The sequence below is a fragment of the Rhinolophus sinicus genome, chromosome 18 (assembly GCF_057876585.1).
Source record: "Rhinolophus sinicus isolate RSI-liver-muscle chromosome 18, RSI-T2T, whole genome shotgun sequence".
Lineage (NCBI taxonomy): Eukaryota > Metazoa > Chordata > Mammalia > Chiroptera > Rhinolophidae > Rhinolophus > Rhinolophus sinicus.
The window spans coordinates 3,353,817-3,380,351 of record NC_142518.1 but is presented as its reverse complement, the minus strand read 5'-3'; the positions used below and the strand labels follow the sequence as shown (position 1 = coordinate 3,380,351).

General features: G+C 45.9%; 1 protein-coding gene across 6 annotated transcripts in view; it reads right to left on the bottom strand.

The window, feature by feature from the left end:
* Nucleotides 1-26,535, bottom strand: part of STS (steroid sulfatase) — a 142,509-nt gene that overhangs the window by 71,230 nt on the left and 44,744 nt on the right. For all 6 annotated transcript variants that reach the window (XM_088794801.1, XM_074324090.2, XM_074324091.2 and 3 more), the window contains 4 exons: nucleotides 7,129-7,269; nucleotides 4,112-4,233; nucleotides 3,882-4,004; nucleotides 2,220-2,643 (listed from right to left, as the gene is read on the bottom strand). In XM_088794801.1, the coding sequence (XP_088650927.1) occupies nucleotides 2,220-2,643; nucleotides 3,882-4,004; nucleotides 4,112-4,233; nucleotides 7,129-7,265 (806 nt within the window). In that variant the 5' untranslated portion in view covers nucleotides 7,266-7,269. The remainder of the gene's footprint in view (nucleotides 1-2,219; nucleotides 2,644-3,881; nucleotides 4,005-4,111; nucleotides 4,234-7,128; nucleotides 7,270-26,535) is intronic.

The following is a 26,535-nucleotide window of genomic DNA, read 5'->3' as shown; positions in this document are numbered from 1 at the left end:
TTGTGAATAGCGTCTGCAGTATGCAAATTCTAGTATTTCCACTTGTATTGACCATGTCTGCATGGCTCAAATGCGGACAACAGCCATTTTCACTGGAACCATCTATTCTGAAGAATAAACGCTTTCATAATAACTCAATAGCCTGAAACCATGGTGTTGCTAAAACACCTTGTCTCTAGTTCTGGAATAAAATTTCACAAAGCTCAATATAATCAAGATAAACTCATTGGGCTTCAATATCCATACGATAATCCAATTTATTTTGCTCCCTTCCCAAAGTCAGATGCTAAGGAACCCATTAAAATGCCCTGCAATCCTATGAATATTCATAAACTCTGTAGATTCATTTCTGTCAAAATACCACATGTTGTAAAACACCGATTCTCCCTGGAAACCACGTATCTTTTCTGAACCCTGTCATTCCGTAACGGGCTTTGTATTATTAATCTCCTCTCTGTTTCTGAGAGATTGCTGGGAGATGGAAAGTGATGTGAGAGGGTTTGGCTTTCACAGCAAATTTACCAAACAGCGGACTGCTGTGTTTTGGCTTAAACGGATAGGTCTGCAATCCTTGGAGCCCCATTCTATCTTGGAATGGCTGTTCTCTTATTTATAAAACACACTACAGCGAACCCACGAGGTGAGCGCTTTGTCAACCATGCAGACCGTGACCCACTGTTGAGTTATGACATTAATTTAGTGTCACAACCAGATAGGTTGAAAAATAAAAACAAAACAGAACACAACAGGGTAGGAAGTATTAGAAGCCATCACTCTTGTGAGAAAAAGATCGTTTGAGGAAACATGTTTCAGTTAAATATCTGTGTACATCTTACTGGAGGATGCTGTAAAATGTCCATCTTATAACTTTCTAAAGCTTTTGCATTTGATCACGTGTCAGCAACCCCTTCTAGAAAAATCTAGGGGCATCATGACGATTGTGGCATTTGTCCCTAACAATAAAACTATGCTCCACGTGTGCTCCAGTATTTGTCAGAACATCCTAGGGGCTGCCCGGGCTAGAATGTCTTGGAGAGCTTGTTGAAATGAAGACGTGTGGCCTCACTGCAGGTTTACTCGGTAGAAATCTCTACAGGTAAGCAGTTCTATTAATAGCAAGCACCCCAAATTCTCCTTACATAGCCTGCGGGATCATGCCCGATACCGATACTCAAGGGACGTTCCCCTCCTGCCTTCTTTGTCCATGTGTGATTGTTAAAATGACCCTCCCTTATTTGACACCATGTTCTAAGCTCTTGCACAATGGATGGTCCTGAAGCAGGCGCTGTGGCCGCCCAGGATGTGTGTGGCCACCCCAGCCGTGCGTGTCCCTGGCTCCCGGGCCAATGGTTAGGCTTCCTGTAGGAACTGAAAACTCCACAGTACCTCCACGTGCAGGTGATAACTGAAATAGGTGTTCAGAGGCATGGCTGCCAGCTCCCTCCCTCCCTCCTTCTCCTGGAGTCACATTACGTCTCTCGCCAGGCCACCTGGCTGGGGGAGCCCAGTTTCTCCAGGATTTGCCGCCTGGATAAGACCGAGTCTCTGTACCACTGTTCTCTAAAGTGACAAATGGAACAAATGGTTTGGTTTGGTTTGAAGAGCACGTGGTCCTGCTAGAACAGCTCCTCAGCATTGGTGTCCATGGCTCACGTGACGGTCATTCCCTGCGCTGATCACAAGCCCCAGAACCGTGAGCCAAAGGGCATCCACCTAACTAACCCCAGAGAGATCACTCAGTTCACCCAGCTCTCTCACGGAAGTTTGTTTCTCTCAGAAATTTGCCTCGGACATTTTGGATGTCCCCCTATCATTTACATGACAAGGGTAACCTGTATCCTCAAGCCACGCGCAGTGACCTTTTCTCTCCTGACCTCACATGTGACGATGAAACACCACAGTGGTAACTGAAGCCCCCTTGGTCATCCAGTAGACATTTTTTTTTTTTTTTTTCGGCACGGCGTCACACACACAGGATGTGAGGGATCCTGACAAAGCCACTCTGGGGTCAGCCCACAGCATCACAATGCCTGTCTGAGACCACCCAACACGTGCCATCTCATTCTTCACATCCCATCACCCAAGAGCCTGGCTGGAGGACTGTCCCCAGCATGGGAGGCGGAGTGTGGCCAGAAGGACCAGCCTGGTTGTCCCACCGGTGTGGGCACCACCGAGCATCGTGTTTCACCAGCGGTGCCAGGGTGAGGGGCGATACCCACCGTCGTATGAACTGGCTCGCATCCTCCGTCAGCCTCTGCGTGAGGTTGTCATAAGACAGGGGCTGCTGGGTGATGTCATAGTTCCTGAAGAGGAAGCAGTTCAGGGGCCGGAAATAGTGCAGGAAGCACAGCAGGGAGGCAAGGATGAGAGCGGCCAGGAAGACGAGGCAGAAGAAGACGGCGGGGGGCACATGGCAGAGCCCCAGCCACTTGAGCACCGCCAAGGTGAGGAGGGCAATCGCGATGACCTGAAGAGGAATGAAGACCAGGAGCCTGATGGCGGACGTGAAGACAGTGCCCTGCCCGGGTTTGCAGTCTCTCAAGTTGGTCACGGGCAGCCCGTGGAAATAATCGAAGCCGTGATTTAAAGGGTGGTGACAAAAGTCGGTTTTGCTGTGGCAGTGGATCCCAAGGTGCCACTTCCCTGAGGAGACAAAGGGGCGATGTGTTGAGTCCCACAAGACACCCTGACTTGTAGGTGGACTTCTGCTTCCCACACTGAGAAGTAGCATCTTTCTGCCTAGGTATTAGCCAAAGGCCTATTCCATAGGGCCCTACAGATTTTCTTTCTTTGTTTGGTTCCTTTTCCACAAATACTAGGGTACCAACTACTCCCTCTACCAGAAAACAAGTAGTAAATCTAATGATTGGAACACAAAACAAAAGACAAACACCTAAGACACTTAAAGGGCAAGGGATGTAACTACATAGAAAAACACGTTTTTTTCTGGGCTACATGGTTTTTGAAAACACTTGATTAAAATTAAAGTCTTGGAAGCAACTTGATTTTGTTCCCTAAATGGTCACCGTGGAAATGAATCTTTTCCCAAAAAAATTACGCCTGAGGCATGAGGAAATCATACTCATAACTCAGCAATTATGTGAAGCACCTATGAACATTTCTTATAAAATGTTCATTATGCCACTAAATTAGCGAGTGCCTCACAAAAAGGAAAATGAAGATGGTTTTACGACAAGATGGATGAGAACCAAGAATGGTCACTTTGCTACTGTGAGATTTTCTAGGATTCATCTGATGACCTGCATATAGACCCAAGCTTATCAAGGAAGAAGGGAGAAGCCATCATTCATATCAATGGAATAAAATCACTACGGGAATATCGATTGAGACAAATGATGACACAATTTTAGTATTACACATACGAGGAAAATCTTCATCAACAGCATGGTGTATGTGTGGTTTTTTATGCTGTGTGTGTACAATTATATCTACCCATTATCGATCTGTCTCATCCATCCATCCAACCATCCATCTAGCCATCACCCATCTCATCTATTGATGTATTTTCCCTGTCTCTTCACTTAGCTCATCTATCTTTCCATCTACTCATATATCCACCTGCTGATCCGTCTGTGTGTCTGTCGTCATCTCTCTCTCTCTCTCTCTCTCTCTCTCTCTCTCTCTCGCTCTCGCTCTCGCTCTCCATCCCTCCACACGCAAACAATAACATATATCTACACATTCAAATAGCCCAGATGGGGGCATCGTGCTTTACTTTAGAACTGAAATCATTTCTTCCCTCTTTAAAGCTGTGCCCACTGTGTTGGCAGCGTCAACCCCAGCAGCACTGCTCTCCTGCCGCCACACTGTCCCGCTCAACCTGCCCGGGTCCTTGCCTCCCCATCCTCAGCGGCCCACACCTATCAGAGCTGTGGCATAGCCTTGCGTCTTCAGAAGCTTGGCGAATGTAATCTCACTGCTGGGAAGTCCTCCAGAGGAAGCTGAGAAGAGGAAAACGCCCACACGCGACCGAGACGCTATTCCTGAGGCAGCAGAAAATCAATGATTAGGATGGGGAACCATGAAGACTGGGAACATGGAAGATGCCCCGAGGAGAAGGGTGGGCACGATGACAGTGCCAGGAGGTTACCTGATCGGATGGAGTACCGGCCTGTCATGAGGGCCGCCCTGCTCGGCGTGCACAGCGGAGACGCGGCCAAGTGCTGAGTGAGTTTCACTCCCCCTTTGGCCAACGCATCAAGGTTGGGGGTCCTAGGAGGAAAGAACCATGTTATTCATGATCACTTTGAAAATGCAGCATTCTCTGCGGTTTTTCATAGGGAGACACCTCTCCTGGGATACTGAGGGCTGTGTGGGGTTGTGTGAAGTGGGGGAGAGGGCAGGAAATGGAGACGGGGCACAGAACAAAGACTCAGAATGAGAAAGAAGAAAACCACGCTGAGCGCTCAGTGATCCCGAAACGACTGGTCCAGGGAGCCCCACGCGCCCTCAGGGGGCTCTGAACTCCTGCTCCCTTCGTCCTGGTTTAGAACAGAGGGACACGTCTCCACAATTAGCTACTGTGAGGAGGGAGAGTGAGACGGGTCAAGGCCTCATTCCTCCCCCGCCCATGTCCCCCCAGTTACCTCCATGCCCCCAAAAGAGAAAGCTCTGGGGATAGCTTCCCTCCTCTCTTCCAGCCACAGCCAAAGGGGAACCACTAATCAGGTCTCACCAGCCTCTGCCTAATTTCCACCTGCCTCCATGGAGAAGGCAATAACGGGAATCATGTATATTTATCAGTGAACTTCAACAAATGGGTTAATATGGTCCAGGAAAAAGGGATGCAGGCTAATGTGAAAAAGCGGCATGCTATAAAATCACTTCCACGCTGTGTTGGCTCATGGTTTTTATGCTTCATAAATGCTCATCTATGGGCTCACTTCTAGGACGATGCATTATGCAAGATAAACCATCCTGGTGCTTTTTTTCCAGACCCATCACCTTAGGAAGTCATTCCAAACTTCCTCGGTATTCAGGAATGAATGCGTTCCAGTTCTTGGAGCACGCTGAACTCTTATCCCATATCCCCCACTGGGAACCCTGGTTCCTCCCTGTCTGCCTGGCTAGTTATTTTCCATCCTTCAGTTCCAGGCGTATTCGGAATTCTCACGGGCCTTTTATGGCCTCCGACTTACTACACCTGTCTTAGGGGACGGGCCCACTCCATGTGTCAGACATCTAGCTGCACTCTCTATTGCAGCAGCTTCCTCATTATAAGGGGACGGCGAGGTTAATTGTGCTGCCTTCCAAGATGGCGGCCCGTGAGGGTGGCGCCCTCGTCTTGCTCACAGTTAGGGCCCCACAGCCTTTCTGGTCCAGAGCCCACATAGAAGAGTCAGCAATAACACACATCTTGAAGGGAAAGGTCATTTCGTTACATGTGTACTGTCAAATGGGTCTCCCACCTGTGAGTGTAGTTTATGCATTTAATTGTCCATATTGCCACTTTGATTTTGGCCTAAAACTACACGGTGCTTAGAAGACCAAAACTGTAAATTGGACGTAAGCCTCATGGTACCTCTGTGGGCCCACTGAGAAATCTGACCACTTTGGCGTGTGATATTATAAAATACAAAGTGAGAAATGTAATTCAGAAAGGCCTGGAATCTAATATGGATAGAAAGACAGACTGAGGTAAGACACTGACAGGGTTCTTCCTTGGGACATTTATATACTTTTTTTTTCCCTTTTGATAATTGGTACAAACTAAACCTTAAAGGCTTGATTGCAATTTTTTTAATTAAGTCACTTGAGTAGAAACAGTTATCTAATTATCTCAATAAACTCTAGGACTATTACATCTAACATTATATGAATATCATATTCAGCATTATTATTATTATATTGAATGTTACATGATATTAAGAATATATAAAATTTAAAAATAGAAGTTATGACTGATAAGAAACATGAAATGACTAACAAAGTTTGTCTCGCAGATGTCAGGAAGTGAGAGCTAAACGTTTCATAAAATGAGGCAAAAGGTGGGGCAGGAAATATTCACGGTCCATTAAAATTTTAAGAGAACACTGAGTACAGATTTTATCCCTGTACACATGTCTAAAAATCTAACGCGTGTCATCGGGCAGCATATTTAAAACAACAAGCAACATCTAGTGCAAAGATTCAGACTGGAACCGACATGCACGTGGCTATGTCTTGTAGGCAAATTTTTTCTCAAAAAAGTAATTTAATTTTTGTTTGCTCTGACACGTAACCATGAAACACACTTTCCAAGATGCATTGTCACCTTGAAAAGAAGATGCCAGAGCGACTGATACGGAAATAAATCAGGTTCCCGTGGCACTTAGCAATGGGTCTGTCCCCGAGCCCTACATATATTTACTACTCATTGATCTTACGAGAACATTCTAGTAAAAGCAAATGATCTCTTTCCCCGTCCTCTCCTTGAATTCAGTGTGAATTGATGGTCTGTGAGATGAAGCTCTGCACGGAACCATTTTGGTCATGATCGTAAGAGAAAATTTGGTCATTATCATAAGAGAAAAGTACAATGCCAATACCAAGATTCTACCCCCAGGGCTGACTTTCCTTTTCAAGCCAAAGGGCTCTTCCACTATTTCTTATGTGAAGTTAGTTTTACACAGGAGGCTCAGAATCCAAATGCCCTCTTCTGTCTTAGTCTGGCCCCAGTGCGTTTCTTCCTACCACTGCAGTTACCCGTGGCCTACGAAACATTCTGGCATCATCCCATGTGTCCCTGGGACATCTGTCCCCAACCAGAGTGTCTGACTGATGATGGAGAACAGCCTAGAGAAGAAGGGGAAGGAAGGGGTGGAGGTCTGAGTGGGAAGGTGACAAGCACGGATGGGACAGGGCAGCCTGCACACCAACTGAAACAAAGGCAAGAAAACTGAGGATGTAAAAAACAGCAGCATGGTAGCTGAGTGTATCCAACTTACTACACCTGTTCACACAGTGTCACACCTGCCTTCCTCTCCGCTCTATCTGGGTGTCTCTGTGAAATCACACATCAACGTGTGCTGTTTGGGAGGGTTTAAACCATCGCCACATGGTCTGCAAACGTGGGACAAGTGCCCACAAGCACAGCCATGGGTTTGCACAGTGGGCATGTCACCCAACCTGAGGGTCTTGTTTCCATAACACCCGGGATCTCCGATGCCAAGGTCGTCAGCTATCAGCACGACAAAGTTGGGCCGTGACGTGGCACGGCTCTGGGCCTCACACAGGAAGAGCAGCAGAAGCAAAAATATCTTCATCTTCCTGCAAAGGGAAAAAAGAGAGAGGTGAAGGACGCCGGTGTGTGGTGGACCGTTCACCTCCTTCTCTAGAACCTTCCTCTCTCCTCACACACATTTCAGAAGGGGCATTCTTGCAACCCCTCCGCCCCAGACAACACGAGCTCCAAAGACACACTGTCTATGATGCCAGAGGGGAAAGAATTTTATCCCTTTTCTTGTGCATTTGTTTCCAAAACAAATCTTTCCTTTTCACGGAGAGCAATGACCTCTCGTTTCTACCCTAGACCAACACGTACGTTCCATTCCAAACAATGAAAACACAACCATCTCCCGCTCTCTTAATAGAAGGTGGGTTCCGTGATTAGCTAAGAGTTCTCTATTTGAGTCCTGGGAAAACAAGCATGTTATGAAGAGCAAATTTTCAGGGTCACATCCTTTCTAAAATTAGCTGTGAGTGTTGGCGGAGCAGCTTTTGAAAGGGAAACAGAAACGTAGGCAAATCTTTCCAGACTCAAGGAACAGAAGGTCCACAGCCTTGTGCATCTCCAGGAACTGGCTAGAGATCAGAGAACACGCGCCCAGGAAAGGAATCCATCCATCTGCTATGGCTGTCATCACAACACACACTCACCCTACGCCATTCCATTCCTTTAGAGAATAACAGGCTGGAGGAATTTGGGGATGATGGTGCTTAAGCACATGTACCGGAAACCCCTCTCTGATGTCCATAGGGATTGCCAACTGAATATGAGATGAGAAAGAGAACCTGCAAGCATGTGAGAACTGAATATGAGAAGAGAAAGAGAACCTGCAAGCATGTGAGCAGCTGGAGACTAGTCCCTAATGCCTTGGCTCTGAAATGATGGGGTTAAATGACCGAGGGGCCATTTGAGTTTCGAGCCTATCCTGGGAGAACTTGGGACTGAGAAACCAAGAAAGATCTTAGCAGAACACGTTGTGTCAGGAATACACTGGGGAGGGGACGTGGTTCACACGGGAGCTGTGGGGCTTTGCACAAGGCAGCATGCTTCTCTCTGGACACTCTCTCACATCAAACAGTCAATACCCGGTGTTTGAGCCAATGAGTAAGTAACCATTGACCACGTCTGTGGATGTGAGATTGGAGGGTTGCCCTCTTCTCAAAATGTGCCTGGGGTACACCAGGAGAGCTGGCTGGTTGAACAAGCATCAGAGAAAAACCACATGCAATCCAGAGTCGACGTTTACTCCGTGGAATTCAAAATCCCTCACTCTAATTCAAGCAAAGAGGTGACTGAGAAAAGGGCATGAACCATTTTGTAAATGGTTGGAAGGATATATGGGTAACAGACTATTTCAACAATTAGCATCCATTTCTAAATATGAAGAGTGACACGTGCTACAGCATGTGGAGATCACCGGTGACACCCATTGGTAAGGCCTACGGAACACTTAGGGTTGGGGCATCAGGCGTCCCTAAGTGGATTTAACGGCATGCAAATCCATAACGAATACCAGTGATGTATTCAAAAGAACGTATCATAACTTCCTGTCCCCAAGAATGCAACACAGACCATTCACACTGGGAGAGGCGGACACTGGAACGTTGTGGGTATGTGTTTCCACCCACCTAATGTTTTCACGTTCCCCTTAATACAAAAAATGAATAAATACAATGTCTTCTTGTACAACGACAGTTTTCTGGGGACACGCACCAAAAGCCCTTTCCCCATGACTTCATCACGTCACCTACATGAAGAAATGGCACAGGAACATGGCTGTCATGGGTGATAGTCAACTTAATAGCCTTAGACTTGTAAACCGGTCTCTGAGCCTCGGCACTTGTGACATTTGGGATTGGATAATGCGTGGTCGTGGGGAAGGAGGCGCTGTGCTGTTCCCTGCAGGACGTTCAGTAGCAGTCCCCTCCCCACCAAAAAAATTCTGAAACCAGATATGTCTGTGGATATTGCCACATGCCCCCTGGGAGGCAAAATTACCCCCAGTTCAGAATGACCCAGTTATAACCTGCCTGTCACCCTTCTCATCGTCTGTGAAATCTTTGCCTCCTGCACACAACACAATTACGATTCACTTCCTTTGTTCTCCTATGTGGGAAGCTTGGCTTCTGTGGAAGGATCTGGAAACTGTAATCCCTCTGAGGAACCACAGATTTCGCCTTAGTACCCACAAGTCCATCTTCAATGCCAACAGGTCGCATTCCTCACCTGTAACGTGCCCTGCTGGTTACAGAAGCTCTGAAATGCCTGGGTACATGGCTGAGGGTGTCAGAAAGGCTGTTGAAAGAGACCATCAGGCTCTGGGACCCCTTCTCCTCTACCCTTACCTGCTACGTATCTGTCACCGGTCCACGTGGCAAATCTTTCCCCACCCTGCCTTCCCATCCGTATGACTATTGTTACCTCTTCTTGCAGCCACTCTCTCTTTCCCTACCTCTCTCCTTAATTCTCTCCTTGGTGGCTTTTGCTCTCTGTTTTTCTGGGAGTAGAGGAATGAGTGAACAATTCAGTCAGGGGCCTGGTCCCAGCTCAGGCCACCAGCCATGAGCTTGAAGTTTCAGCCCACTGTGCCTCACTCCCCCATGTGTTTCACTGAGATGTCACAGGGCAGTCAACAGAGGTGATGAAAGAGGGTTTCCATGAAGTCAGAACCTGGGAGAGATACCTGCACCCCCATGTTCCCTGCAGCATTATTCTCAACAGTCAAGACATGGACACAACTTAAGCATTTGTTGATGGATGAATGGATAAAAATGTGGTATAGATACAATGGAATATCATTCATCCTTAAAAAGAACGAAACCAGGCCAGCCCCGTGGCTCAGGCTGTGGGAGCTCCATGCTCCTAACTCCGAAGGCTGCTGGTTCGATTCCCACAGGGGCCAGTGGGCTCTCAACCACAAGGCTGCCAGTTCAACTCCTCGACTCCCGCAAGGGATGGTGGGCTGTGCCCCCTGCAACTAACAATGACAACTGGACCTGGAGCTGAGCTGCACCCTCCACAACTACAATTGAAAGGACAACAACTTGACTTGGAAAAAAGTCCTCAAAGTACACACTGTTCCCCAATAAAGTTCTGTTCCCCTTCCCCAATAAAATCTTTAAAAAAAAAAAAAAAAAAAAAAAAGGAAGGAAACCGTGCCGTTTGAGACAACATGGATGGATCCCGAGAGAATTATCCTAAGGAAAATAAGCCAGACAGACAGACAAATACTGTATGATCTCATTCATACGTGGACTCTTAAAAAAACAAAACAAAAAACAAAACAAAAACCTAACCAACCAAACAAACAAAAAGTTGAACTAATAGAAGCAGAGAGTAGAAGGGTGGTTTCCAGGGGCCACGGGTGGAGGGTAATGGGAAGATGTGGATTAAAGGGTATAAACTTAGAGCTATAAGAGGAATAAATTCTGGGGATCTAATGCACAGCATGGTGACAATAGTTAGTAATACTGTATTGTATACTTGAAATTTGTTTAAACAATAGGTCTTTTTTAAGTGCCCTCCTCACACACAAAAACATTAACTATGTGAGGTGAAAAATGTGTTAGTTAATAGTGATAATCATTTCACAACGTATTTGCATATCAAACATCACGTTTTCATTTTAAATATGTACCAAGGGCACCAAAAAATGTACACACATTTTAAGAGATGTTATCTATGCTCAAGCAGGAGTTCGCCGTCATCAGAAGTGTCTGGACGCTGATGGGAACCACTCTGAGCACCTCTTGTCATTGCAGACGTCACACATGACTTGTATTCATCTTTTGTTATCGGTATATATTGAGTATTATAATGAATACAGTTTTTTTCCTTTCTTAAAATGTGTATACATTTTTTGGCACCCCGTGTGTGTGTGTGTGTGTGTGTGTGTGTGTGTGTGTGTGTGTGTGGTGTAAATTGCATTTGTCAATTACACCTCAGTAAAGCTGGGGCGGGGAGGAGAACATTCCCCTGTTCTCCCCCAAAGAGAAAGAAAAATAAAAGATTTCCAAAATGGCAAAGTGCTAGACAAATTTGACTTGTTAGGAGTATTTTAATGTATCCATACCTTTGCCATTAAAAGCAATTCACTGACAGTTCAACCAAATCCACTTCAACTCAACAAATGCTTACGGAGCAAAAAATAAAAGACAGTGTGACAGTTTTGTGATAGTTTTGAAGTTAATGAGACACAGAATCACCCTGCAAGGCTCTGACTGGCCCAAGGAGGGAACCCACAACTACAGAACCCACTAACGGGAGCGGCGTAGTGAAAAATGTGGCTTCTATAGTGAATCCACGGACCATTTATCTAGCTTCTTTGTCAGCATTTTCTCCTATAAAATGCAGATAACCATAATAATAATACCTTAGAAGCATTATTGTGAGGATAAAATTATATTCATAGTACTATGGCTCGATAAGGGAGTAATAGTTAGGGACCAATAGTTGTTACCAGGCACCATAACCAGTGATCTAACTGTGATTTCATGTAGACTAGCTACAGTAATAGAGTTTTAAACAAAGATGTGGGAGGCCAACAAAGATAGCCCAATGACACCCCTCCTGGTATTTATATCTTGGATGACGCACTTGCCTTTGACGGTGACTGGACCTTGAGACTCGGTTCTAAGGAACAGAATATGGAAATGATGGGAACATCCCTTCTGCGATTAGTCTGCCCAAGACTCTGACGCCCGTCTTGCCAGTCGACTCTGTCTCTTGCTGGCTTTTGATGAAGGGAGCTGCCATGTTGGAACAACCCCATGGAGGGACTGAGGGAGACTCCCAGCCAACAGCCAGGAAGAGAGTGAGGCCAACAGCCTAAAAGCAACGAATCCTGCCCACAATCACCTGAGCGAGCTTAGAAACACCTTCTGCCTCTGTTGAACCATCGGATGAGACCACTGCCGTGGCCAGCACGGCAATGGGAGCACAAGAACCAACTCAGCTGTGCCCAGATTCCTGACACAAACTGCGAGATAACAAGCATGTGTTGCTTTAAGGTGCTACATTTTGGGGTCATTTTTCAGTAACAGTTGAGAGCTAACACCAAGTACAATCGCTTAAGATGGGGAGTTCACTTCTTAATGAGGATCTGAACAAAGCTTTCTTGGCAGTGGCTTGGAAGGTCCTGCAGCACTTATTTCAAGGACACGTTTCATGACTGATGAGTACGCAGGATTCATAGAAGTAATTTAAAGATGCACTGCTCAGTTCACCAACCATGTGGAAAATAAAGTTTTGTTTTACCACGGAAAATGCCAGGCACGGAAGAAAGTACGTACGGTAGCCCAGAGGGACATGACTGAAAGAGAGATTAAACAGAATAAAATTCAAGCTCTGAGTCTTAAGTAAAGTTCCACTAAAATTCCACCCATTCAGGGACCGACCTGGGGCTACTGCGCTGCCTACTATACACAAAAATCAAATCAGATTATTTTCCAGATAAACTTTGTTTTGCGAGGGTTTCAGTTTTATTATAAATGTACAAAAGAAAACATATATATAAACTGACAACTTGGAGACTCACTCAGGGGACATGGTTCTCTGCACAGCCGTTTGTTCTGTGCTTGTTGAACAAACGGCTGAATGCATGCATTCCTACAACTGTGTGCCATGTGTTTTTGTTTGATTGTTGTTGTTGTTCTTCTCCATGCAAAACTCTCACTGTGAGGTGGGGAAGAGTCTCCAGAAACAGCAGGGGTCAGACCGGGAGGGTGCTATCTGCCCACAAAGGACATTTATCTTAGTCTAGAAGTGATGGCAAGACAGGGAAGATTTTAATCAGGGGATGACAGGCATGTTTGATTTGTATCCTCAGACACTCATTCAGTCGCTCCGTGGTGGATGGATTGGGCAGATGCTGGACAGCAGGTGCAGACAACGGCCATAACCCCACAAAGATGCTGACTAACCCCAGACTAGGTGGGGGCAGGCGGGCGGGGAGAACAGAACCGATTTGAGATGCAATCAATAGAACTTGGTAATTGACTGGATATGAGGTGTCAGGAAGACAGAGCGATCAATGGCTCTTCAACCTTGCTCTCTGAAAGGTACTGGGGCCATTAGCTGTGAAAAGGAACAATGAAGACAGAAAATGTCCGCGGCTTATGACAATGCGTCCTCTCGATGCCGAAATGTCGCCATCAGCACGATCCATTGCACCTGTGTGTGCTGCTTGGGCAAAACGCATTCCACCGTTCTATGCGCTGTGAGGAAAGCATTAGTACAGGTGCCCAACTTTTTTTTGTTTTTTAATTGAAATTAAGCCCAAGAGTGTTAAAGACCATTAATAATGATTAATATCTACATTCATTTCTGAACGGCCTAATGGTTTTGGTTAGCACAAGGTGACCGTTTATCACCAATTATACCTCAAAAGGTGCCTGGGGTACACGTTATTAGGGGTGGGGTCAGAACTTCCTTCTAGGCCAATTAAGAATGTTTGCAAATTCACGTTTGTTAATAGCCACTTAGAATCCCACTGCATATAAATGGTTACCATCTAAAGTAACCAGAACCGATTGTTTCCCCACAAGTAAGGATTAGAATAAGGTGTTTATGAAGGTGTTTTAAACTATTAAAGCAGAGTTGCTTCATAAAAGTACTTAAACATGAAATGAAAGTGCTGCAAAATATTGAGAGCATGGCACATTAAGTTCTGAAAATCTGCATAATTTCCCCCCTTTGAAAAAACAAATTATTTCTCTGAACAAACTTAATTTGGCCAAAGAAAAAAAGAGCTTTTTTGAGAAGGTAGCTATTCCTAAAACAGAATTATTATGAAGGAGAGAGACAAAAGAACATTTTCATCACTGGAGGTGTAATGACATTAAATTTGTTCATTAAAATAAAATTAACACTGTGCTTGCATAACAAATTTTTACCACGGCAACGCCTATATTCCAGATATATCTGCTTCATGGGGAAAAAAAGCTTATTGAAAAAACAGAAAAACACCTACACTACAAACCATATTTTGTTTAGAAAAATGCAATTTTTCTCCAATTCAAGCCATAGATAATAAACGAAATCCGGTTACCAAAGTGTCATCTAACAGATGTCCTGTTTCAAATTCACAAAGAAAAATAGTCTGACATTTGGACAGCAATGAACTCATCCGAATACATGTTTAAGCAGGTATTTTTATAGATTTAAATGCCTTAGAAAAGTTCCTATTGCAATGTTGTCCCAAGTTTTTCCAAAGAAATTTTTATTGCTGCTGATTCATTGTTTTCATTCTAAATAGCTGAATCTCTTGTAGCTAGCCATTTACATCTATTGGTTTGCTTCTAAGACAAAGCAGTAGAAATTCACCCACTCTGCACACAATAATTCATAATTATTGTAAGCAAATATTTCGTCACATTATCACGTTCCCCAGAAAATATGTGATGTCACAGAGCTTTGATAAAGGGTCATTTTGTGAAAAGTATATTTTGTAGTGAGTGGGTCGTCTTTTAAGGATAAGAGGTCATCTGAACACTAAACTGCATTTTTTTTTTCCAAACTAAAGAACAAATTAAAGAACTCCATGTTTTTTTGTTTTTGTTTTTTAAGGAGGGCACAGCTCACAGTGGCCATGTGGGGATTGAACCAGCAACCCTGGTGTTATTACCACCACACTCTAACCAACTGAGCTAAGTGGCCATCCAAGACTACACATTTTTAACACAGCTGTCCTTTAGGGGGTCCAGAGCTCTGTCAGCAAGAGATGCCTCCCGGAGATGAAACGGGCAGGAATAATTGTAACAATCTTGTTAGGCACGCACGCCTCATACATCCCAGTGCATGCCCACTGGGAATAACGGGAGCGAGTTCACAGATGGGGTCCGCCCACCACAATTTTAGTTTGAACTACTGCAGCGAGATCCCAAGGGTCCATCACGGGGCACCTTTGTGCTTTGGCCGAGGCACCGATGGATATCGCACTCGATCATCGTTAAGGTGACCGTATGAAAGGAAACCACGTCTCTTGTCAAAGTTATATCAACGGAACCCTTTAATATGGAGTTGGAGCGGCCATCCTAGAGGAATGGCCTTGCCTGCCTTACTTCTCAAACCTTGGATGTTATTATAACACGGGACAAAGTCACCTCAGGACGCGGCCTTAGCAGCCTGGTGTCCCAAAGAGCTGTTTGCACAGACAACAAGAAAGCAAGTGTCATGACTACAGGATGGATGACTCTGGGCTGAAAATTAAAAACACTGTTTAGCATCAGCGTCCCTGTGTCATGTTATCTGCACCAATAGCAACGCCTTCCTTCTGTGATGTCACTGTCCCCTCCCTTTGTGATAAACACCCCTGGCCTTTGTGTCCCCATCGGAACACTGCCTGGGTTTATGTCTGAGTCAGTGTTTCCCGAATAGCTACTCTCATGGATCTCAGATAAACACTTGTGGCCTCTCCCTTTGAAAGGCCTCTTATTGTGAGGGTATCACTCTCTTCCTTAGCCCCTTAATACAGCTAGTCAGCCTGCAAATCTACAGGCTTTGCTGTTATCCACTCTTCACGGCCTACCTAATGCTTTTATGTGTCTATAATTTATGAAGAAAACTGTGTGTCAGGGTGCTTCTCCAAATTCTGGAGAACGTGCACATCCTAGGACTTTCCCCAATGGCACGTTGAGGGTCAGCCCAAGGGGCCCGTTTTGGGTCCTGGAGAACCACAATCATTCGGGTAGGACACGGAGGAAAGTGTGAGAAGGCCAGGGTTAGATGACCTCTGTACTGAGGCTAGGATCGTGTAAGAACCACGTATCTAGAAACTGCATTGGTCTGTGGGTTAAATGTCTTTTTGAAAAAAGACCCAAGACACCCCATTTGCAAAGGAGGGCCCCTGGCCCCCAATTTGCTAGGTTCTGTGTGCTCAGTCCCACTGGGGATGTCCTAACTGAAAACCGTCTTCTGCGAAGTACGCATGGATGGCCCTGGCAAGGGTTTTCATAGGTTGAGTTTGTGGAAGCTGCAGGCTTATTATTTCCTTTGCTGACAGACAAATTATAACAATAGTCAACCAAGACGATCCGAGTTCAAACAGCGGCCACAATTATACTTGACAAGAGGATATAATTCCCCCTAATTAAGCAGCTAAAAAGGCAGTCCCCTACCTGTTACAATGGTACCTCTGCAAATGTTAACCGATGGTACACAGTATAGGCACTGAGTACACTGCATGTGGTAGGTAAATATCCGTAGACATACTGGGCGGATGGGCAAGCAGTGTAATGATGTCACTTTATAAACAACTGCATTAGTTATAAGTACAAAGGGAAGACATTAAGAACCAGAGATTTGTTCATTGAAGATGTAGCTGCCAGAAGATTCCAGAATTAATATTGTTATAGGGGGCATGTGTGCATGTAGGAACGCAAACAGCCATCGCTGGAACCAGCCCTCGAGCTCTCTAGGGACAATGCAGGCTTTGTCTCCTTTAAGGGGCTGCCAGACCTCTTACCCCGGTAATACCAGCAGAAGGAGTAAGAATTCTAGCCCAGAATCTGAAAATCGCATGGTACAGTATCTCTGAGTTGTGGCTGGCTAAACGGACGTTCTAAGTAACAGATGATTTGTAAAAGCTTTGTAATGAGTGTGAAAGGGTTTGCAGACTGCTTTACGGCTGCTCGATGCAATTAATTTATACTGATGATTTGTGTGAATGCGCTATGAGAATACTTAGGCAACACGTGGAAGGTTGGCTGTGCTTTGGAAGAGAATAAAGTCTCGGGGACATCGTCACAGGTGGAAGCAAAGAGGAAAAGGGACCCAAAAAATCCACGGTGACACACGTAATCTACTTATCTAGGAAGCATAGTCATCGGAAGGAGGACGCTGATGGTAAGATACGGCCTAATGGACACTCTTGTGACAATTTTAATCGACTCCCGATGAGTGAAGGAATGACGTGAAATCACTAAAGCTAAAACGAATGCTGCTTCCATGTCTATTAATAGGGAGGTGTTTTGGTGACAAGGAAGAGAAGACGCACTCGACTCTCCACACGTCACACCGCAGTTGGAACATTTTTCTGTTCAGATCACTGCTACTTAAGAGGGACAGACACAAATTAGCTTATCGGGGAAAGAACAAACAGGCTGCTGAGGGTACAGGAACCATTATGCATAAGTGATGACGATGATGCAGGAATTGCTAACATTTCACCCAGAGCACAAAAGGCATGACAGTTGTATTTAAATTTGCCTGAGTGGCCGTCTCCCAAAGAGAGAAAGAGATTCAGCTGTTGTCTCACAGGCCAGAGCTAGGACTGCGTTCAAAACAAGGAACTTGATCTTGTAAGAACTTGCCAGCCCACGAAATGATCAGCCTGTCAAATTGCACCTTTGTCCTGCCATAACCCAGCGGAGACTGAAACATGCCCATCTGTCGGGGATATTGCAGATGGGTTACTTCTTGGACAAGTAGGGAATTTGAACAAAATGACCAGTTTCATCCTTCCCAACCAGGAGATTCCATCAGTCCACAGGCAAACTCATCATCTACGATACCCTGAGGCGGAAATGAAAAAGCAAAAGCTTACCCAGTGAGCAAAAAGCCCCACCAAACAAGCATTCTCCTCCATTTTTGCACGGCATCGCTCTGCGCCGTGCTTCTTGCTCTGCCTGCTAGACCCCGGATGAGATGGCCTGACACAAAAAAACTCGACAGGAAGACGATAATTAACAAAGGATTTGACCACCTCCTGTAACGATGGGTCATTTGAATGTTTTGAAACAGACATAAAAGCAATTTCCATCTCGGTAATCAGCCCCATGCATAACCCCTTCCAAGCCTTGTCTTGCGAAGTCTCACAGAAAATCATTATAATCGATGGAAATTACCAGGCAACAACAGAGTTTAAGAATACGTGCGTTCCCTTGTTGAGAGAATACTCAAAAGAAGCGGGTAGCCTACCGTAAAGTTCCCAGCTCTGGTTCATGTTTAAAAGCAACAGGCTACGGCCAAGTTTCACCTTTGTCACTGGGGATGGGAGCAGATGGTCCAGGAGACAGCAACTTCATTCGCTGACCCTCCACTCACAGTTTCTACATCAGCAGGAGTTTATTAACCATCATCCCATGAGGAATCTTCTCCTAGAAAAAGGGCCTGTCCAACTGAGTCTCGGCTTCCCTCTCGAGCACAACTTTTCCGTCCAGCTTGGCCCTGCTACTGGGGCATGGCCAGTGGCACGGGTTGTGAAGCTCATGCAACGAAGGGAAGCCTAAGGATGCCTCCTCTCGGTGTGTCCCTTGAATAATGTCTCCTCGCGGCTCAACAACCACAAGTGGGAGAAAAGGCAGTTAGGATGAAGTCACACCACTGACAAAGCTGCCATTTCACAGCGATCTTGAAAAACAGCGACAGCTAAGAAACGTTCTCACCCTGTGTTCTGCAAAATGGTTGACTGCAAACAATCTCTCCCTGTAGGATTCGGAGAAAACTCACAGATGGTCCCCATGCCAACTGTCAGGGCCGGGGGCAGGCCCCCCAAAACATTCCACAATGGCATATTGATTGCTTTGAATTAGAGTTACTTGACCAGCACCCAATGCAGGAAGGTCACGCTGACCGTCCCTTGTTTCCTTGAACACAGGACATCTATGTCCCCTGTCAAAGATGCCCTCCTTACTGCCTGGGCTGGGGGAGATACCCGGATTGCTAGAGTTAAGGAATCCAGGGCCCAAAAGCTTGCATAAACAAAGCCTGCTAGTCCTTTCCTAATTTACTAACCAAGCCGCAGGGTTGTTTACGTTTCTCAGTAATGAGCACCCCAGTCTGAGAGTCTTTGCCCGGTCATTTCTTCACAGACTTATCATTTCCTTGCCTAAAACGTATAAAAAGCTGGCTGCTTCATCCCATTAGAGAGCATCATCATTTATGATGTCCCATGCACACGCAGCAAATTAGTCTTTCCTCCTGTGAATCAAGCCTTGCGTCTATTTCATCATTAGTCCAGGTAGAAGAACTCAAAAAGGGTAGAGGGGGAAATTCTCCCTCTTCCTGATACTGTCTGGGACGAAGCCAAAGACGAACCCTTCCGATTCCCATTCTTGATCTCAGAAACGCTTCGCTGAATTGCTTGTCCCCACTGATCAAGGGGAATAAAACGCTTGTTAACGAAACTTTGGTTCACTTTTGCTCCTTTCCCTGGGACCCTCACCTTTGGTTCCCGGAGGCAGCAGATGGCTCCAGCTGGAGACAGGCTGGGCTCAGGGTAAACTATTCTCTGGCCTACTGTCCAGCCAGGCCACCCTTTCCTCCCACTCCCCTATGCCTGGTTCTTCTGGCCTGCTTTACTCTTGCCTATAACAGAAAAAACCTTTTTGCCTAACCTTTGAAACCCTCACAGTCTGTATCGTCAGAGCATTTCCCCCTCTGCAATAATCCTCTGGAATAAAAACCTCTCCTTCCTGAGTCTGTATCGCTGTTTTCTATTTGTCACCATGCAGACCAGGCTGGCTGGGGAGAAGAGACTCTTGGAATAGCCAATTTGGAGCCTTTTTCAAGCCTGACTTTTACATAAAATCCACTTTCCTTCCCTGAGAAGTATCACACAGACAACAGAATCACATTCCTTGCTGCAGTATCGCGGCTGCTAAGCGTGTACCCAAAGCCAGATGCCACATAACTAACATCATTTCGATTAAATAAAAAGAAAAAGGTGCAGGTGTGTGCGCGCCCCATCTCAGGCGATGCTAGTCACGTAATTGTTAGGTTGCAGGGCACACAAGCTTATCTATCACTCGGATACTCTGCTAGACAACTCTGATCAGCCTGAGGGAGCAACGTATTCCAATACATTTGCTATATGCACAAGCTCCAAACGAGCAGCTGCTGTTTCGCTTCAGGGCTACCGTGCATCGCCTCGGTGGTCCCCTTGGGAATGGGCTGCCGCTTTCCTGAGGGCACCAGGAAGGCACCAGAATCACGCAGATAGCCCATCAGGAAAGACAAGATACGGGCAGACTAGGAGACGTTACTGAAAAGACAGCTGACAGTGGTGTGAAGAGGCATAACAGGGAAACCAGGGGGTAGAGGGTTGGCTCCGAATGCTGGTACCACCCCAATGCCCGAAGGGCAGGTCACCAGAGCCAGTGAGGACCCTTGAGGGGAACTGGGATGCTCAGTGGAGAACACAGCCCTTCCCGGGCAACCCGCCGGGAAGGAAGAGGGCGCTGTATGGATTCCTGGATCTGAGTCCCATCGCCTTCCAATTTCCTGGCTTTCCTTAGCCAAGCTCAACCGGAACCAAAAGACAAGACAGCCCGTGGCTGTGGTTCATATGGGGCTTCCTGCAGGGGTGGAAGTAGGATGAGGGGAGGCAGAGGGGCTGTCAGGGGCAACAGGGGAGGCAGAGGGGCTGTCAGGGGCAACAGGAAAAAACTGAGCTCCCTAGCGACTCATTACGTCATTGATGTCTGAGAAACCCATCACGGGACAGTGTTGTCATCCCTGTGTTACAAGAACAGTGAGCCTGAGAGGGCTGTCCACCCTTGTCTGGGAGTACAAGAGGTGAAGCCATGAATTGGACCCTGGTATAAACGCCTCCCAAATACTTTTGTCCTTGTCACCATTACCACTGACGTGTAAACTCCCTTCATGCAGATGTTAAAAAAATACACAAGAAGGATTGCACTGACTGAGGTTTCCACTGACACTAAAGAAACCAAGTCATTCTTTCTAGACAGTAGGTCCCGTTTGTGTGCAACTGGAGGCGAGAAGACGTGTGTGAGTACATGCAGCGTTTGGGAGGACGGTTCCATAGAAAGGTTAAGAGAGGAAATACTAGGTAAATCTACCTACGGGCCGAACTAGGTTACCCATTTTGCACTGAGTGTCCCAGCAACTGGGTCAACAAACAAACAAACAAATGAAAAACAACCATAGCGTGAAGTGGAGCAGAGAAAGTGAAGCTTCTCAGGTAGAAACAAACATAGGTAACATTGATCAAGTGCCTACTAGACACAGGTACAGCCCGGTGTGTTGTACATACTAAATGACGGTGATGACCATGAGATGACAGCCATGACGACACCTTCCGCCGCACTTAGAGACAAGCTGGACCAACCTTGGGTGGGGTCTGCATTCAGCCAGAAGACATGACTCCTCTCAACCCCCATCGTCACCACAGACTCCCGGTCACCTCCACGAATCCCCGTGGGCTCGGGAGATCAGAGGACGCTATGGTGTGGACGCCAAATGAAGACGTGCTGGGAGCCAGACTGTGCGCTTTTCATATTCTTTCGGGTCTATCTCCAAATGGACCTACACGCGACACAGCAGCTACGCACAACACACTGCATTTGGTGACAAAAATAAAATGACTTTCTCCATGGGAAAACCCATCCATAGAAAGAAAATAATTATCTTCGCTTTTACCGTTCTCCTCCCCCCATTGGAAACGCACAAAAACAGTGTCTGCTAAAAGATGTGGAATCTTCCAGAATTCCGTTTCCGCGTCCTGGTGAGCTTGTGGGACAACCCCATGTGGGTCCAAAATGATGCTTCCATCACTTGAATCTGCCAGGTGGTCTCAACAAGTCTCTGCTCAGATTTACCCCAGATACAGAGGTCTCCGTCATGGGAGGTTCCTCGACCCCGACGAGACCAATATGGAAGACCCCTAGTGGGCCACCCAGGCTCGAGTTCAGTCTGGCCCCGAGGGCTGACAGAATTACTCTGAGCTTCCCACATACACGTGTGCCTCTGGTTCTCTTGATCCCCACGCAAGGCATCTTCTGTGATACAGGATTATGGAGACGTCCCACATGCAGCAGCGAGGTCCTAGAGCGCTCATGGACTCAACCAACAAACCCGATAACTGTCTTTAGCGCAAAGGTGTGGGAAGCACAGAGCCAGTCGGGACACACGGAAAGGAAGGAGCCGCCTGGGAGGAGAACTTTCTACAGGGGACGAGGTCCAACCGACAGAAGCCAGAAAAATGTGAAAGACAGAACTTTAAGACAGACACCGACACTTCTGCCCCCTAGTGTGCTCAGCGAGGATAACGCCCTCCCTTGCACGGGGAGGTTCCCTGGAAAGGTTAAGGCCCATGAGTAGGACGGACGTGATTCCTGTACTGAGGTGACTCACCTGTTAACTGACTCAGTTCAAAAGGGAGCGATTGCCTTGGGTGGGCCTGACCTGATCAGGCAACTCCCTTCAAAGGAACTAAGAAGGGAGGGCTCCGAGAAGTCGGGCGGGGGGAGCCCTGAGCAGAGCAGCCGTCTACCTCTGCCTGGTCTCCTGACCCGCAGAGACTGAGAGGCAAGGTGTGGGTGTTGTTTGAACTCACTGTCTGTTAGGAAACCACAGAAAATGAATACAGTGGGTTTCGATGTTAAACCAGATACTTTCCTGGCCAAAGCTAGAGAGCGCTTGGACGAGGGATTCTGGATTATAACTCTGAGTTTTCATAGCTCACGTATGAAAACAAAATTCTGCAGTGACCATCTCTGCACCTCATTCATTTTTTCATTCCATCGATAAGTATGTATTGAGCCAAACTCTATATGACACACTACGCAAGGCTTAGCACGATCCCCAGTGTTTCATAAAGGTCCTGGATGTACTGTCTGGATGGACCAACCTCAGAGCACAAAGCACAAAGGGAAGCTGAATAATGGCCCCCCAAAATGTCCACGACCTAGTCCTCAGAACCTGTGAATATCTGAAGGCGCAAGAGGGAGAAGTTCCTGGCTTGTCAGATGGACCCAGTGTCACCACAAAGGTTCTCATGGGAAAGAACATGAGGAGACAGTGGAAGATGCTACTTCTGCGGGCCTCGAAGATGGAGGAAGGGACCGGGAGCCTAGGAGTGTGGGTGCCTCTAGAAGCAGGAAAAGTCAGGGGACAGACTCTCCTGAGAGTCCCCAGGGGGACCGGCTCCACCGACATCTTGGTTTTTAGCCCCGTGAAATGCACTTTGGACTCTGACTGCCAGAACCGTAAGATGAAGAATTTATGTTGGTATAAAAGCACCGAGTGTGTGGTCATTTGTTAGAGGAACCCCATGAAGTGAATACAAGAAGGAAGGGACGAATATAAGGTCGGAAGAAGGGAGGAAAGTAGGAAAGAAAGAAGAAAGGAAGTTAGGGAGGGCAGGAGGAAGGAGGTGGAGACAGCAGTTATTTTAGGTCCTCAGGAGTATCCAGGACTAGAAGAATATAGCAAATATGTCTGTTGGAAACAACAGGTGTTTATCACTGTGATGGGTATAAGCGACCTCTCTGTACTATCAGTTGTATCTACCTGTGACTTTATAATTACTTCAAAGTAACATTTTAAAAAAACAGAAATTATGCCGTGGAACAAATAGTGAGCTGTCATTTCTATAGGTGATTCCTAGGAAATTCTAGAATCTCACACACACACACACACACACACACACACACACACAATTATAGAGGTTAGTGTAGGTGGAGAGATTATGGTATGTAATTTTGTGTGTGTGCTTTTCTGATTTTTGGATATTTTTTTCTTAAACTAAAAGGTCTTACTTTTAGGACCATGACAAAAAGAAAAACGCATTTTAAAAACAAAACAAAATACAAAGTAACGAAGAGTAAGAAAATCTCAATATCTTATGGAGACACACAGCTGAGTTACCACGTTTCGTTCACGCACATTTATACTGTATCGTAAGAAGAGCAGCAAACGCGGATCCCCACGTCCCTGCTCGTGAAGCAGGTGTCAGGTTTTACTATGATATAGAAGCGAGCAGTTCTCACTGGATTGGGTCCAGTTCAACAGCGGGTCCTATTTTCCCACTGTCCTAGGAACTCTAGGGGCCAGGAAACCATTCTTCTGCTGCCACCCTCCCACCCCCTCCAATCACCTCAACACCTAGGGCTCAGGGGAACTGAGAAAATATTTGTCATGCATTTATTTGTGGACAGGTCATGTTTTTTAACAGATAGGTGTAATCTTGGACCTGCCATACCTTACCTAGTAAACCATTCTTTCCACTGAGTTAGAGTGTAATTCTTCAGTTACTTGCTAGATTCCTGACCGGGTTATAATTATGAATGAGTGGACAAAAATACAAGGCGGTCGACATACAAGTTCATGTGCACATAATGACCCTTCTTTTAGTGAAAGTCCAATTTGGGTTACAAACACTAAAGTGCTTTGAATTCTCAATGTTACTTTGTCCACTGACCCATCTGTCCTAAATGGTGAAATTTTCATATTGGAGTTTGGTTATTTCATCATTACCTATGAGACCTTTTTCCTGGCATCATTTAGGAGAAAAAAAAATTAAAATTTTAAAATTAACATGCATGAATGCAATCCAGAGGGAAAACTAAACTCAGTCCTTCCCCTGCCTGAAAGTGTTCAGAAGAGACGATTTTTTGACCGAGCTGTTAAAAGGTAACCAACAGTCTCCAAACCATCACTTCCCAGGACTGCCGTCACCCGTACAGTTTGCACATATCATGGAAACGCTTGAAGACAATGCCAACAAAATTCATGCATCAAATCCCAAGGGTGATTTCAGGGCAGCGAGCTTGTTGCTATTTTCTGAGTAAAAAAATGCAACTCCTGAGTAATACCGAAAAATCAATTAGCAGTTCCTAAAATTGTGTTTCCTTAACATGAGGGAACGGGTGTAATTTTTAATACAAGTTTTAAGCAATCAAAATGCATTACAGGAAAAGAACACCAATTTTCCTCCCAAACCTAAACAAATGAGTTATTTTCTCGGATCACCCCTGGGTCTGTATGACACAACAAATGAGCAAACAAACTCACAACCAAGTTTTGCAGAGTAACTTTGGTTAGCTCTTCTTTCAGCTTAGGATTTATTTTTTATACAATACAGGACACCCACGCCTACTACCGTGTTCCCCCCAAAATAAGACCAGCTCTTATATTAAGGTTTGCTCCAAAATATGCATTAGGACTTATGTTCAGGGGATGTCCTCCTGAAAAATCATGCTAGGGCTTATTTTCCGGTTAGGTCTTATTTGGGGGGAAACAAGGTATGTAATGCTCTTGACTTCTATAGTTTTCTGTTTGTTTGTAATGAAAATAACCTTCAGCTATTGATAAATGGGACAAGATCTTTCTATCAAGGTGTTAGGATGAAACATTTGAATCATTACTCTTGTAGGTCTAGCGTGATTGACAATTAGTAACAACATCACCCAGCTGGAACAGAGACCATCGACTGAAATGAGACAACTTGAATTGTCTCTGCAGAGAGGCCCATAGTTTTGAGGGTAAATGGCAGATGTACCAAAATGATCTCCAAATACCACTTGAAGTTCCAATAAAGAAATTTTAAAATCTAGTAACCCAGTGGGACAAAGGCAGATGGAGAGCAGATGAGAAATTTCCACAGGTTTTCAGAGAGTGGCTACTCGATGTTGGAAGGGTCCCTGAGTAAGCACCCAGACGAGGCCGAAAACTGAGTGCCTGAGGGGGCTTGGGACACCGTGCACCCCTGGGCCAGGGGCCTCCTCCTGTAATGGAGTCCCCATTCTCTGGAAGACAGGGTTTCTCTCTCTGCAGAAAGTGGATGGCCCCAAACAACAGATAATCACAGCTAGAGGCCACAGATGTACAGACCAGTCAGCCATCAAGACAGACCTACAAGTTTGCATGGCAGTGAGCACATGGCTTTGAGCCAGCATTGCAGAATCTCCCTGTTTACTGCAAACAGAAGCTAAGGGCCACAATGCATTTGAAAGGAATCTCCAACAGGCAGGGAAGACAAAAGGACCCCCCACTCCCCCCAAAAAATTAATCTAACATCAACCAATCAATAAGTAATGAATGCTTTGGAGAGAGTACATTTAGAGAACCGAACAGGGCTTTTGGAAAGGCAGCACACGGGAACAGACGAAGTCATTCAGCAAAATGCCGGGGAGATCGAGGGGCGACCTCTCAAAGGAACATGCAAGGAAAAGGCAAGGTGATGGGTGACGGGAGAAAGGCTACAAAATGGGGACATCACAAGCAGAGGTCCAACCTGAGGAATACAGAGAGAAAGCACGTGGGAGATAAACCACCAAATACTATGACGTGAGGGCATTGCGTCTTGGAAAAGAGGTGGTGACGTGGGGGCTCTTTCTCACGGGTTGTGGAAACGCAAACTTGGACAGACTTGGGGAGCACATTTCACTGGCTATCAGGCGTCTCAAGGTTCACACTCTTTGAATCAGTGCTTCCGTTCCAGATATTTATCCTACGAACCCCCTGAGAGACACACATGCGTCGTTTATCAAAATATTGCTGCCAACATGAGTTAGACACTGGTGAAGCCAGAATTGGAAAAAGGTTAAATAAATGACAGACTA